General features: G+C 34.2%; 2 protein-coding genes across 3 annotated transcripts; one reads left to right on the forward strand and one right to left on the reverse strand.

Moving 5' to 3' along the window:
• Positions 1-2,977: 2,977 nt before the first annotated feature.
• On the forward strand, positions 2,978-8,556 carry LOC112527198 (putative F-box/FBD/LRR-repeat protein At4g03220). 2 transcript variants are annotated; one of them, XM_025137664.1, is made up of 6 exons: positions 2,978-3,080; positions 4,548-5,534; positions 5,835-6,014; positions 6,455-7,054; positions 7,144-7,200; positions 7,917-8,556. In XM_025137664.1, the coding sequence occupies exons 2-5, from the start codon at positions 4,572-4,574 to the stop codon at positions 7,183-7,185; spliced, it is 1,785 nt and encodes a 594-aa protein (XP_024993432.1). In that variant the 5' UTR covers positions 2,978-3,080; positions 4,548-4,571; the 3' UTR covers positions 7,186-7,200; positions 7,917-8,556. The 2 variants fall into 2 exon arrangements, with proteins under 2 accessions (XP_024993432.1, XP_024993433.1); XM_025137665.1 differs by lacking the exon at positions 2,978-3,080 and having other exon boundaries at positions 4,552-4,755; positions 5,373-5,534.
• A 1,663-nt stretch (positions 8,557-10,219) lies between these two features.
• Positions 10,220-12,321, reverse strand: LOC112528717 (probable peroxidase 26). The gene is made up of 4 exons (XM_025139747.1): positions 12,079-12,321; positions 11,785-11,964; positions 11,432-11,591; positions 10,220-10,641 (listed from the first exon to the last, which is right to left on the reverse strand). Exons 1-4 carry the CDS (start codon positions 12,319-12,321, stop codon positions 10,220-10,222), a joined length of 1,005 nt encoding a protein of 334 aa, XP_024995515.1.
• Between the last annotated feature and the right edge of the window lie 3,752 nt (positions 12,322-16,073).

The following is a 16,073-nucleotide window of genomic DNA, read 5'->3' on the forward strand; positions in this document are numbered from 1 at the left end:
ATCTCAAACACTCACTTAATCAATCTGACTACTTAATCATTATGTATCAAACCATTCAGCAACTGTCAAACAACCTCTTAAGACCAAATTAAAATAGATTTACGCGTTTTTCATACGTATAAAAAATGATAGTTTGGATATGACAAAATAAAAGAAAATAATATTAAATAATCAGATAGCTTTTCAAATTCTTTTAATTTTTTTAATCATGTGATAGTTATGAGCGATGCAAATTAATTAACTATTTTAATTATAAATGTTTATTTCTATATAATATTATTACATTCATTTATGGTAATTTCTGCACAATTTAAAAAAACATATATTATATTTTCCTAGAATATAAAATATATTTTTATATACTGTATAAACTAATAAACATAATATATACTATAAATAGATATGGATATTAATAGACATATATAATAATATAAAGATGAAGTCAATGTTACAATAATCTATATTATATTATACAGTATTTGACAAAAACTCTTAAAAATCATTTTTTATACATAAATTACTGTTTATTGATGTATATTACTTAAAATTCAAGATTACAAGTAAATTGTGTATAAGTACAATTTATTAAAATTTTATGTTTGAATTCGTGTAACTTATTGCAGATAAACATAATCAAATAAAGAATAAATATATCATTTTAAATATAAAAAATTAAAGTATAATTAGAATGATCTTTGACCTCTAATAAAATACTTGATTATTATACTTATAAAAAAAATATTATTAAATCAAGAAATAAAAATTGAATTAAAGAAATACAAAAAAGAAGAAACTTTAAATAGTTAGTTTGCTACTAATATTAATATTTTTATTTTCAATTTTCTATGATATCTTCAAATCTATATTTTATTCAAATATAAAAACATTATCGATTTCTCAAAACCACATAAATCCGTATTATAACATCTATTGAGACAAAAAAAAAAAAAACATTAAAATCGAGATATATCTCGCTGCATTGTGCGAGTAACATTCTAGTAATATATAATGTATTTATAATATGTGAATGTATATTATGTTTAGAATATGATATACAACACTTTTAAAAAATATTATATATATTACAGTAGAAATATATAATATATAAAATATAAATATATAATATAATATATATCTATAGAGGGCGGTTCATTTAGGAACCCTAACTATTTTATAGAATTAGGGACTAATCTTAACCATTAATTTTGTTTGATCCAACGGATGGAATTAGGTGCATAAATTTAAAATTTAAGGGTAATTTAGTATAATTTTCAACGGATAAACAAGAAACCCCCTTGATTATAGATAATTTAATTCTAAACCATCAAATCCTAAATATTTCTCTGATTTTGTTTAATGTCCGTTATTTTGGTTTATATGAATTATCCTTGATAAAACTTGAATGATTTATCCTTACCCTCTTTATTAAATTCATTGAAGATAACAATATTATCAAATTCATCCAACATATGAATTAAATTGTACATTACATTGTGTAGTATTCATGATGAATACGTAGACGGTATATTGTTTTTTGGTATTCACCATGAAGTACGAAACCATTTTGTTTATGAGTAGAACAGATTCATCATGAATCCGAAACCATACTTAATATAAGCATACATATGTTAACATATTCATCATGAATATGGTCATTATTTATCGTGTACGCATAAATCAATTGCTTGAGTGTAAAAAAATGTGGTTCAATATATTATATTCCTATATTTACTATGGAGCGGATCTCTATATGATAAAGCAACTAATGTACACTAATTTGTAGGGCAACACATATGTCAAGTATCTTGAATCTACTGGTGACAAGAGATCTCCAAATAGGCTCAAAATGAAACTGATGATCGGTACCAACAATCATTACTGCTTTTATCCTCGTGATAAGCCACATGGAGACATTCACAAGAAACCCATTAAATGATTGGAGAAGTGGGTTTAAAATGACATTAAAAGGAAAACTAATTAAATTCAAAAGGTTACGGTTTAAGTATTAAACATAGTTGCTATTCTCGGAGATCACATGTGTAAGGAATGGATAATCATTGAGGCTAAGGCGTTCCATGACCTCGATCGAGCAGAAAAGCACATGCCACAGGGTACTTGAATATACGTCTAAGAACAAGGGTGCACGTTGTTAGTGCTTTTTTGGTTTATATCTTCATTCTAAATGTGTGGTGGGAAAGTACTTAGACTAACATCATAACTAAGTGGATAGTCTTTTAAGTTACAAAACACATGTAGACTTTATGTTTTGGATGCTAGTTTGGTATGAGAATCGGAGTATATCACATTCAGTTTTCAACGGTTTGAATTTTTAATGTGAAATCAGTTGTGCTTATAGTTTGATCCTTAATCTTTATTTATTACAAGATAAGTCTTTATGTACGCAATCTATAACATCTCGGTTAAACCCAATGATATACTGAGTTCACCTTGATTTTTTGCCATGCCTAGGGTCCGGATTCAATTTCATGAAGCGAAATCACTCTGGTTCAATTTTACAAAGCAATATCACGCTTGTTTAAATACAGGTTTGGGGTGGGTGTTGTTTCAGGTCTGGGTTCGAGGTGGGGTGAGTTTCAGACCTCGATTCGATAATTTACCCTGTAACATTTTCATAAGTTTCATACTTAGGTTCAAGGCATGAACTACTCTTTGATTTTTCCTAAGTTTGAATCTGTAACATTTTTTAATTTAATAGATTTTATTTGATTAAGTTGAAGAAGAAGATTGAAGGATAAGAAAACAAAAAGATGTTAAAATGATAAGAAATGATTCCGTATTTAACGGAGATATTAAATGGACGTTAGAGAAAGGGACCAAATTTAAATAAATTGCATACATTAGGACACATCATGTAATAAGTGAATTTTAAAAGGACGAAAGGGGACTAAATCCATAATTTAGTCTCTATATAACCCCCGGAGCAACCCCTTTTCTCAGTTCATCCCTACCCAGCACGAGCATATAAAGCAGACGTGGGATTTGGTGTTAGGGTTCAGAGACGATCGATCATCGAATCAACCAAATTGCATCGGCCGCATACTTTCTTCACAGATTCAAAGGTATATCTAGTTTTCCATCATCCACGCATAAAATTTTATCAAATTTCTACTATTCGTCAACTTTGCAATTTGGATGATTTAGTACTTTCTAATTGACTATGAATCGCTGTGTATCAATTGATTGGAGCTTGATCGATTAAGAGAATGTTAGATATGCAAAATCAGGACTCAGGAGAAGCAGTTTCATCTTGTTTATTCAATTAGCGAGTTCATGTTAATTTCACTGATATCTATATTGAAACTGCATTCCTAGCAAATGATTAATAGTTACGTCTGTTCACGGGAAGAGACCAGTTTGATTTTAAAAGGCTCTACCATCTGCTGTTCAAATTATTTGCTTGACCTGGATGTTTCAGTTTTTTAGATTCTAAGTGTTACTTTTATGGAATATTTGTTGATTGTTTGATGTAATCATCACTGTAGCTGTAATCAAAACAGTTCTTATCAAGTTTTGAAGTTGCGTCAAGAAACCCATTTGACATTATTGTTATTATCTTGTATTGATCTCTCTCTCTCTCTCTCTCTCTCTCTATATATATATATATATATATATACACTACCGTTAATTGCCAATCGTACTATTAGCTATTAAATCAGAATCAGGGAGTTTTTGGTTGAGCGAATCAAGATTCCCATCATTATTCATAGCTCACTCTTTTATCTAGGTTTGTTATTATGAAATATAATTTTTGCTTTTGCTCTTACGGTTAAATGCTCACAAGAACTCCGTATAATAGGCAAATTCCTATTACTGGCAATGTATAATTTTTTACCCAGAGTGCCGACATGCTTTAATTTTCGAATTTCCGTCCATTGCAGGCAATGTACTTTCATCATTTTACACAAAATAATGGCATACTTTAAATTTTATTTTTCAAATAATACAGGGTGTTGCTAAATTGGATGATAGGAAGTACATTGCTAAAAATGGTTATCATGTGCATTTAACCGGTGTTCTTATGGTGTTAAACTTCATAGTTATTTGGGCATTTATTCACTGTATGATTAGTGCTTAAATGATTCCAGTTTAATAGAAAAAGAAAAATCGGATTGGTTTAAGCTTGGTCTCCAAAGATCAAAAGTACCTGGAGGTCCCAGGTTCAAATCAAAGTAGGAATAAAAATCACCTTGTGGCTATGGATGTTCAAATGCGGTGACTCCAGGCTACCCGCAAAGCAGGTGGTCGTCCTGAGATTAGTCGGTTCGCATAGCGGGTTGGATATCCAGTTTAATAAAAAAAAATCAGGATAAGATGTAGATTTGTGTCACCTTTGGATTCTTATTTTTAATTAGTGGAACAGAGAAGAAAGCGTGGTCTCTTTATAAGATCCATTTAGGTCAGAACACAATTGTGCACCTATCAGTTTGATAAAAGATTTACCAAGTTAGCAAACAACCTTAAAACTTTACTACATTGGAATCACAAGAAAGGCTGGATAACTTATTTCTTTTCTTTTCACTTGACAGCTTTGAAGTATTATAGCAGAAAATATGGACTTCGATCATGAGAATGTTAGACCCGTGATGAACGAAGATAGATTGAGCAGCTTGCCAAATGAGCTTATTCACCAAATCCTATCGTGTATTGACACTAAATCTGCTGTTCAAACGTGTTTGCTGTCTTCGAGATGGAAGCGTCTCTGGACATCCGTGCCTTGTCTCAACTTTGCTAGTGGTGATTTTAGTTCTTTACCTAAGTTTTCAAAATTCGTCACCCATGTTTTGTCTAATCGCAACCATCAAATAGACGTGACTTCACTAAACCTAACTTTCCATGGAGCAGCAAGTCAGTTTTTTGTGGGAAAGATTGCCGATTATGCATTTGCTCACAATGTTCAAGAATTAAATGTGGTTATTTCTCCCAAAAGACACCATGCATTTCCTCCTTGCCTTTTTAGCTCTCAGTCTCTTCAACGTTTCACCTTGAAGAGCACTTATCTTTCACCTTATCTTTTACCCAAAACACCTTGGGATTTTCCAGCATTAACAACCTTGCATATCCAGGAAGTCGTATTCAGTGGCGATATGACTGAAATGTCTGTTGATCTTTTCTCCAAGTGTGTGAACTTGAAGAACCTCAAGTTACACCTTTTTGATGCTGACCGTGTTGCGGTTTTTGACATCATTACCCCTAAACTTTCTAATCTCACGCTCACTAATAGCAATTTCAACCACATCAATGTGACTGCACCTGAACTTGAGAATCTCACTGCAACCAATTGCTCAATCAAGAAGCTGAATGCCCCAACAGGACTTTCATCTTTGACATACAGTGGTTCTTCTCCTGTGCAGTTGAAAGAATATGGTTTTGATTCTCTTAACAAAGTGTCTATCCATCTGTCTATTTATCGTTCACGTAGGCCATATAAGGAGGAAGTTGCTCGCAAGACAATTAACATGCTTCATGGGGTTCATAGTGCCAGATTTCTGACCCTTAATGCTGACGTTGTGGAGGTATGTTTATATCATATATGTCATTTATAACATGTAGTGGGGAAATTTTGGTCATCCAGATTTCAACTAAGGAAATTGTGTGCATCCTGAAAGGATGAATACAAAAATGAAAAGAAACCAATTATTAGATAGATACATGGCTTATTATTCAATTTCCTTCTAGAGAAAGATATGCAAATCTTGCTTTTTGATACACATGGCATGTTGTTCCCAACTAGACATTAATCATAGTACAACAGTGTAGAATACTATATATTCATATGCATCTTTGACATATTTATTTCTCCCATCTCTGTGCAGTGTATTTCCTCATATCCAGAGTTAATATCGCACCATCCTTCACCTTTTAGCAATTTAATTTGTGTAAACGTAGACACCAGCATGAGGAAGGATGCCCACAAAATAAAAATGTGCACTGAAGCTAGAAACTTCTTGCTTGAGAACTCTCCAAGCGCCACGTTCATCATGGAATTACCTGAGGTACTTTCGTCTGGATGCTATATTCTTAATTCTAGGAATTCTGTAGATCTTATTGTTTGGCTCTAGGAAAGAATATAATGATATATAAAAACCCAAAGGGGGTAAAATTTATGTCTAATAGTAAATTGGAACCATTTTTCTCCCCCTTATTTGACCCCTTCACAACACGACACTTCGATATTAAATTTACAAATACGACGATTGCCTTCTATATTTTATGCAAATGCTCATTTGTTCTTTCTATATTCCATTTCCACTTGCTTGCTACCACAATTAATCAAACCTCTATAGTCTATACTATATGTAACCTTCAATATATAGTAGTAGCTCTTGAAACATTTTTGATTCTAGAAGAAGGGTATTTGATTGGAGATAGTCTTGTGACAAAGGATGGCAATAGATTTCGGATGGAGCAAGTGATATTCTTGTATACTTTGTAGGCACCACTTACGAGAGCAATGAGGCAGAAAGTGGCCTGGGAAAAAAGGAAGGCCAAACAGGTGGAAGATTTTGAGAGTCACATAACGGAATTGCAAGCATCGCTAGAGGTGGTAACGAGTCATATTGGGGTTGGGACAAAGGAAAGGGTCAGTGCAGCCTTTGGTAACCTTATGGAAGAACTAGAGGTGCTGAACAAGCAAATGAAGAAATATGCAGAAATGCAAATGCCGGTTAACCAAAGAAAGGTGCAGCTTGAACGAGAGGCACGGGCACGGATTGAGGCCTGTGCGGGAGAGATGCAGGCTCTGGTCAACCAAGAAAAAGATGAAGTTTTAACCATCTTTTCAAAGAAAGATCTGATCAGATCATTGTTGCAAAAGTTTCCTAAGCGACAGATGGCCGAGATTGAAGCACGCTACTCTCGCCAGATTGAAGAATCAGAAGCACAGATTGAGCATCTATTCAACGAGCATTTGACGTCAAAAAGATTCGTTGATGATCATATAAAATTTATGTCTTGTAACATCGTAATGTTTCCAGATCTGACCAGTATCAATATTCCTCTGGCGTCACAACCATCTTCTTCTTCCTCCCCAATTGTAAGTTTCTGGTTCCATTTTTGATTCTGCACATTCGTAGTCACACTCAAAAACTAATACTTGTGGCCTTTTAACTTGCTTAATGTCAGATTCCTACACCCTCCACCTCGAATATCAACTCTATGCCGTGAACCACCCCCACCCAGGTAACCGTTCTTCTGTACGACACCTAGAATGGTCAGAAAACTATAGTTAACTTAGTGATTGTGTACCTTTATTGTTCTTTAAAGTTTAAGTGCTTTATTATTTGTTCCAGTTACATTTTCTTCAACGCTTCTGGGGTCTCTGCTAAACCCCGTTTCTTACCTTTTACTTCGTATCCTTTTCCGTTCTTCATACTGTAATCGAACTTTTGGGACAACTTTTCTTTCACAAAATCATTTTCTAACGACCTTTTTACATGTTGGGGTCTTAATGAAAACAACCTCTCTGCCCCTCAGGGTAGAGGTAAGGTTTGCGTAAATCTTACCCTCCCCAGATCCTACTACATGTGGTATTTATTGTGTTCGTTTGATTGGTTTGGGTTTCATATATCCACATGTTAATGACTATTGCATTAATGTACACAAACTCACAACAATGACACATAGTTTTGCAAAAACCGTTGGCCCAAATGCAAAATTTTAAATGCTAGTGTTAAAGTTCGTGTGTATGTTCGTAGTGTTTTTGAAGAAGTTGCTTGCGTGATCAATCCATTGGCGTTAACCTAATCGGTTTTTCTGAATTCATTCTCTTTGTTTATCCATTTCATGCATTCTTTCTGAGTTCATTCTCTTCGATTTTTTAGCATATCCTCTCGAGACCAACCTCGAATCTCCTACTTTGTTGAATCAAACTCTATCAACTATCATGAATTTTTCAGGGCTGCCGGAGATTATACTAGAACGAAGATGTTTATTCTCCTCAGGGTTCATACTTTTTCTCATGAAAGGGTGAAAGAAGTCGTCGTTGGAATCGGATGTTATTGGATCTGTTGCTTAATCTCACCAAAACATACACCTCCATGTGAGATTACTTGGTTCTTTTTGTTGCTGAAGCTTACCAGATGCTGATTTATAGAGCTTGTTTTAGTGCTAAATCTTCATTGACCCTGCCTCTATCCGGGATTTACTAGGTTTGTTTTGTTTTGTTGTTGAAATCCTATCAAACCCCAAACATTGTCTATGATTTATTGGGTTTGATTGATTCTTTTTGTTGTTGAATCTTGTCAATTCCTAATGTTGTCTGTGATTTATTGGGTTTGTTTGATTGTTGAATCACACCAAACCCTACCTTATTAGGTTTGTTTGTTTGTTTTGTTGCTGAATCTTAATAATTTATCTGCTGGATTGAATTTCATTTGTACCGGTTATATGGGGTATGTTTGTTTTTTCAAAATTATCTCTTAATACCTCTAAACTCTGATTCGTGTCCTCTGAAATTTTAAGTGGTAAATGTATCGCTTAATACTTCTTAATCCTAATATGCCCTCTATCACATGGTTCATATTTTGAGGGGCCAGAAGAGATTTGTTAGTAAAAACCGTTCATCTTTTATACTTTTTGTAAAAAAAAACTATTTATCTTTTATGTTTTACAATAGTTTGACTGATTCAGAGTTCAAACTTTAGAAATAAAAACAAATAATTTTGTTGATCCATATTTCAGACTTTAGGACTACTTCTTATAAATTAAAAATGAAATCAAACCTGAACATCTCTTAGAAAAACAAATGCCACCTTGGTGTTTGGTTTTATAACATTTCAAGATACTTGAATAACTACCATCTGATGTGTCTTTGAGTTTGTAACATTGGCCTACAAACCCATCTAGAGATTAAAAAGGGGTAAACAACCGGGTCTTTAACCGGTTACAACCGGCCACCGATCCCAATAGCTCAAACATACTCAACAATTTGTAAGTTTTTGGCTCCATATTTGACTCTGCACATTCGTAGCCTAACTCCAGAATCTAATATTTGTGGCTTAATCTCAGATTCTGACACCCTCCACCTTGAATAACTCTATGCTGTGAACCACCCACCCAGGTAACAACTCTTCTATGCAACACCTACGAGGCTCATCAATATGTAGTTGGCTTAGGGTCCGTTACACTTACCAACCGGGTAATCGCCTATGAAGTGAGATTATTTACCGGATGAATATGACAAGGACCAAGAATCTTAACTGATATGCTTTACAAGTATCATGAACTATTCAGGCCTGCTGAAGATTTTGCCAGAATGAAGATGTTTATCCTCCTCTGATTCTCATGAAAGGTTCGAAATTCTTGTTGGGATCGGATTTTTTTTTATTATAACAGGTAATGGGTCAGATTAACATCAAAATGTTCCATCCTTATTTGCCTATAAGATATACTGGTTTGGTTTGGTGATGAGGATCATGCGAGAAGGCGAGAAGTTTCAAGATCACACATGATTAAATGTGATACGAATGTTTAATCATATATGATTAAACACGTCCAAAAGGGGCGCGAGCGACTTGGTGAACGTGATCAAAAGTCGCGGAGATACTCGTCCACCATATCCCGGTCAACACATGTGATTACTTATATATGAATAAACGTTCTTATCACATTTAATTATGTATGATCTTGAAACTTTTCACCTTGTTGTAAATTGACTGCCTTCTTGTTTGAACCTGACCGTATTTGCTTTTTTCAATATTCACATGAAAATATTCCATCATTGCTCTCAACTCCAGGCTTACATGCATATTTTAGTCCATTTTTTCATATTTAGGGGTTCGTTTACCAAATACTTACCTTGTAAGCACTTACAGATAAAATTTTACACTATCACTTACTTACCGGCTTAGATTCTAGTCCACTACTACAACATCGTATACAACAATTCACTCGGTAAAGTCGTCGCCCTCACTTACCAGGCAAGAATCTCGGTCCTTGCCGTCTCATAAACCTTAAAATTTGGTTAGTGTTTTTGTATGTTTAAAGTTATAGATCTTTCACCCCAATGTAAGATATCGATATCACATGTGTTTCAAAGTAATTAGTAATACATATAATGCAAAGATTCAAAGCAAACTTCATACAAGAACATGGAGTTTGCGTATGAATTATACAAAATGATCATCATCGATCTCACTTTTATCTATATATATATATATATATATATATATAATGTCGTTGTTGACACGAAAAAGTAGATCTATTTGTTAACGACGCGGCAATCCCTTCTTATCTGGCCTTTGGTTCCGGTGAGAACCTTGAGCCCTCCCATCCTGCTCATCGAGAAAGCGAATTCACCCTTCAAGTCTCCGAGGCTATCGGCGAATTGATCGGTTAGTTCATAGGTGTCACCACCGTAGCGGAGTTGTTGGTCGACCCCTAGAACCGCTTTGTTCGCCAACACTCTTTTGTAGTAGGAATTTGTAAAGTTGTGTGTCGGGTTTTCCGGGTTCAGGTTTATAAGAGGGTTGGGCTGTCCCAACCTCACCTTCTTCGGACATTGCTGTTGCAAGTAACTCAATGTTGTTGATTCCATGCTCGGGTCCGGTTTCCCGGTGTTCTTGAAATTGTACAGTCGGTCATGGACGTTACTGCAACGAGTTCTCCCCATCATATGTCCTCCTAAAACCACCCGAAAACACGACAAAAAAGGTCAGAAATGACCATTGATTTTGATAAAAAATGATCGGTTTGTTTTGGGGTGAGCAATGGAACCAGGTAACCATTTGCGGAATCGAAACTTCCGGTTCCTAAAATACAAAACCGATTGAGAATGGTTCCGGTTCCAGTTCTCAATTTTTCGGAACCGTTACCCGTCGAGACCGGTTCCGGGACCGGGTACCTGGAGCCGGCAGGTACCCTGAACCAGCGGGTACCCGGTATTTTTCAATTAAAAAAATTAATTAATTTATTTAATACTAAATTTAAATTAGGCCAACAACTTAGAACTCTAGATTCATAATTTGAGATACAATGATTTGTATTTTTTCAAATTGTGTGTTTAATTGGATTCGTAGTATGCAATCGTTCAACTTTAACCATATACAATTATAATATGTAATCGTTAAATTTTCAATATTTACTGTTAGTCTATTATGGTTTGTAATCATTAAATAATATTTGTAACCATTATTCCGTAAAATTTGTATTCTTGTTTATTTATTTAGTGTTTTGGTAATGTTTTATTTTTTATTTCTAAATAACAAAATTTTAATATTTTAGGAAGCGGGTACCCGGAACCGGAACCGGTTCACGGCGGTTCCGGTTCCAAAAATCCAAGAACCGCTCTAACCGGTTCCGGTTCCAATATCTCAAGAACCGTCGGTTTCGGTTCCGTTCCTGTCAAATAGAGCGGGTACCCGCCTATGCTCACCCCTAGGTTTGTTGGTTAAATGGTGAATTCGCATCTTACCGAGCAGCGTAACCATGTCTTGCACGTTTAGACCTTTAGAAGTGAAATAAGCGAGAGCGGATTCCCACGAGATGGACGGTGAGGGGAGGTCGACCCACGAAGCCTCCGATTTCAGCCCGTCTCTCCTTCCCAAGAAAACCGGGTACGATGGACCTCCGGACTGTAAATTTCACATCGAAAACAGGTGAGATTGAGCCTTTGCAAGCTTTATGTAAAATGTCTATAGCATCACACCTAGTGGAGCCCAAGTCAGAGTTCAAACCACACCAAATGTGAGGAGTGTTACATGATCATTTGTCGTATATAAACATTATATACTTCAAAAAAAGGTGGGAACAGATACGAAGTCTTACGAAGTAAATTGCATCTCTAACGGCAATGTTGAGAATATCAGCACAAGAGACTGCTCCGGGGCACCTTGATTCGACAACTCTCTTCACTATGTCGATAAAAGCGAATCCTGCGAGTCCTCGGTTCTTTGGTGACGCTTTCTCCGTGTTATTGCCATTTAACAGAATCGATGCATCGCATCCCTGTGGTTTCGCACATACGCTATCCGTTTAGATTATATAACCATCTAGTTACTATTATTGTATTCGAATGAATACAATAATTACAATATATATACATATATAGAAAAAACGTACATTGACCATGCAATCGGCGTATAACAACTTAACGAGCTTCGGAGTTATGGTCCGGTCCTTGTCCCAAAAACTCTTCACTTGGAACCGAACAAAACGTTCGACATTAGCACATGTGTTGTGCACCTTGTAGTATTGGCGGATCAGTGGTGCCGACTCAGGCGGCAACCCTGTTGCCGTCACCTCGACACCAATGAACGCAAAAATAAGTACGAAGAATAGAAACACACACCCTTGTCTCTTCATTTCGTTGTTGCAAAGTGGTGATGACGATTGTATATATGTATGTATGTATATGTGTGTATCGTATGTTATGATGAGTATGCATGGTGATGGTAAACATGAAGGTATTTATATAGGTTACATGTCGAGTGTTCATGTGGGTTTACAGGCAATGCCCACGTGGAAATTATTTAAAAATTCGTATAGCCAGTTGGGTTTCCTTAAAACCCTTAAATTTTTCATTATTTTTATTTTATTTTAATTTTTAATATTGAGATTCAACTTTTGAAGTAGTCGTTGTTTTGAGTCGCGTGTTAATGGTTTAAAATTAACTAGAATGGTACTCGTATAATGTAGTAGCGAGATATATTTTGATTTTAATATTTTATTTTATTCCGTTCCTATAGATGTTATAATACGATTTATGTGATTTTGAGAAATAAAGAATGTTTTTATTTTTGAAAAAAATATAAATTTAAAGATATCATAAAATTTTGAAAATAAATATATCAATATTAGTATCAAACACGTCGTTAAGTTATTTTCAAACACTCAAAAATGCTTATTACCGATGTCACACCAAAATAAGTCAATAAGTTGTTTTTTATAAGCAATCCGAAACACCCTCGTAATATTTAATACTTTTTTTTCTAATGCATTAATTGGGTTCATCTGATGCATTAATTGTCTTCGTCTGATGCATTAATTGGTAGGACGAGCAATACGCCTCCCTCTCCACCTGGTTTCCAACGGTACATTCTTTCCATCGACGTGTTTGGTTCAAATTATTAGAATGGATTATTTCTTTGATTAAATTTTAATTTTATGTACAAAAAATCTAGGAATTATTTGAATTTTATTAAATTTCATAAATTAATGAATTTATCATTTTTTGGTATAAATGAAATATTGAATTTCATATCTTTGTATTCAATTTAACCGACACAGTCTACCCTTTGTCCCAACCATGACCATGCTACTACTGTCAATAAGTGAATCATATAAAATCTAGTTTAGGTAAGTCAAAAAGATATTTTGATTCGATGTTTAGGCAAAAAGTTGATTACCGACAATTCTAATCGGCGCCACATGTAGCACACCTCCAATGACATCAATGTGAGGGAGCATTTTTGATTTACTCAGTGATTGTGGCTAGACAGGGGTAGAATTGAACCCGGGATCTATCTTGTATTTAGGCAAAGTCACTCAATAGCAGATCTATGGTTTTTCGACATGAAGCAGAAACAAAGTTTTCATTCCAATATCTATTTCAGGCGTCACGTTTTTTAATACTTAAACTTAGAAATGAAGACCAATTCGAAGAAATAACCTTAAATCCTTACATATGACCCTAAATCCAATAGTTACGGATTCAAATCATTAGTGATTAATGAGTATGCAACATAATGATTAGGTTAATCTATGTTTCTAAAGTTGAATGTAATAGTTTGTTTTTCAAGAGACTGCATTTGTTAAAATTATTGTCATTAATACATAAAAGTTGTCACACCAATGAAGTCCATACAGTTAGGTCTCTATCGACTTCTAAAAAGTGCAAAGGCACTTGAAACGCTCATTGAAGACCTACAGATATTGAAATACAAAAACCCACTCGCTCATTCCAAACAAGGAGCTTGATTCCAACTAAATGATCACGTTTTCTATCAACTTCGTTGAAGTAACAACATCAGAGGGGGCGGGACCTATGTATGTTGTTTTAACTTATTTTCTCAAGTAGAAATTTTTTAAAGGTATGAAAGATGCACCCGCTAAACTTTGAGGATACTCCGGGTTATTAGAAATTATAACCAACATCAGCCAAAAAACTGGAAAACGTACCTCGAAATCAACCAAAAAAATTGAAAAAAAATCCTTGAAATCTACCAAAAAACTTAAACATCCCTCGAAATCTACCAAAAAGGTTAAAAAATCCCTCGAAATGTTGCAATTTGGCTAAAAACATATCGTGCGACTTTACAGGCTTTTAATCCACCTTAAAGAACACCTCCTCAACAATTTTTTTTTTGATTAGCCTGAATATCCAACCCTCTATGCGAACCGACTAATCCCAAAGCGACCACCTGCTTTGTAGATAGCTCGGAGTCCCCGCATTTAAACTTTTGTGGTCACAAGGGGATTTTTATTCCTACTTGGATTTGAATCTAAGACCTCATAGTACTTTTGATCTTTGGAGTCAAGCTCAAACCAATCAGACACCACCCTAGTTTCTCCAATAATGTACAACATATCGATATATTAATGTTAGTTTCTCCTCAAAATCAATTGATAAAATGACATGTTGTAATAGTTGACATTTTGGTTAATTAATTGGCAAATTACTTTTTTATTAAGCTTATATTTTTAAAATAGAAAATAGTATATGATAAACATTTACGTTTTTCAGAAGCAAATATTAGTTTTAAAAATTTACAAATAACTATTATAAATTTATTTGATTAACGATAACATAAATGTGCTAATAAAACACACACGTACATATACATATATATACATACATACACACGTACAATAACTATTCTTGTTTATTTTTATTCCATTCGAAATTAATTCAAGATTCGTGGGTCCGAACATCCACACGCATAAAGCCCTAGGGATACACCAACACACCAGATCTCACATTTGGATCTTCTTTATTGGTATAAGCGGATTTTTAAATGTACAGAGTTAGAAAGACGTTTAAAGATTTGTTAATTAGCCAGGAGTCGGTCTTGATGACTCAGTCACGTCATTTAGTGACGGAACTTCAAAACTTATATATCTCGAAATGGTCCCATTCGTGTCAAATGTTCCACCTCAGATCCAATCACATAAGGTATTTCAACTTCTACAGCACAGCCAATGGTTAATTCAAGTTCGGGTACAAGACTGCAATTTCTATAGTTTAGGTTCGGGTCAGTTATTTGTCGTTAGCAACTGTTTACTTACGTTTCCATATGACATCTCTTGTATTCCTTCGGTTATACTTTTCGAGATCTAGTATGAATGCAAGGTTACAAAGTTATGAGATGAAGTAAAGAATGGTTGCTTAGAGGGTGGAGATAACCATTTGAATGTTTCCATGCTCCGTACAAAAAGGGTGGTTGTGCCTTTTTATCCCTTTATTAAAACAATTATAATATCTGTGTGCGTTTATTTTTTGGGGTAGAAAATATCTGTACACATATAACATCTTTTGAAGATAATTTCCGAGTGAAATATATTACGCTTGGTTTGGGTTGGGTTATATATAAACAACGGTCAGAGAGTCTATTAGCATATTAAATCTTGGTTTTTGAACAGAGCCCTAAATTTTCACTTGGACGTGGGCCCGTCAATGAAAATCTATCTAATTTCTTTCAAAATCAAAAGTGGCTATTTAATTTCAAATGTGTGTTGATCAAAAACAAAAATGACTATTTGATATTCTTCTCACTTAATCTATACTATATTATAAAGCATTTGACAAAAACTCTTAAAAACCATCTTTTATGCATGAAGTACTGTATATTGATGCATATTACTTAAAATTCAAGATTACAAGTAAATTATGCATAAATACAACTTATTAAAACTCCATGTTTGAATTCATGTAACTAGCTGCGGATAAACATAATCAAATAGAGGATAAACATCTCATTTTAAAATATAAAAGATCTAAAATATAATTAGGATAATTATCGAGTTCTAATAAAATAATTAAGTATTATCTTTATAAGAAAATCATATTATTAAACCAAATATAAATTACTTCGTTATTGAACGTAATTAAATTATAA

This window comes from Cynara cardunculus (genome assembly GCF_001531365.2).
Source record: "Cynara cardunculus var. scolymus isolate 2C chromosome LG 15, CcrdV1, whole genome shotgun sequence".
In the NCBI taxonomy this organism is placed as follows: domain Eukaryota; kingdom Viridiplantae; phylum Streptophyta; class Magnoliopsida; order Asterales; family Asteraceae; genus Cynara; species Cynara cardunculus.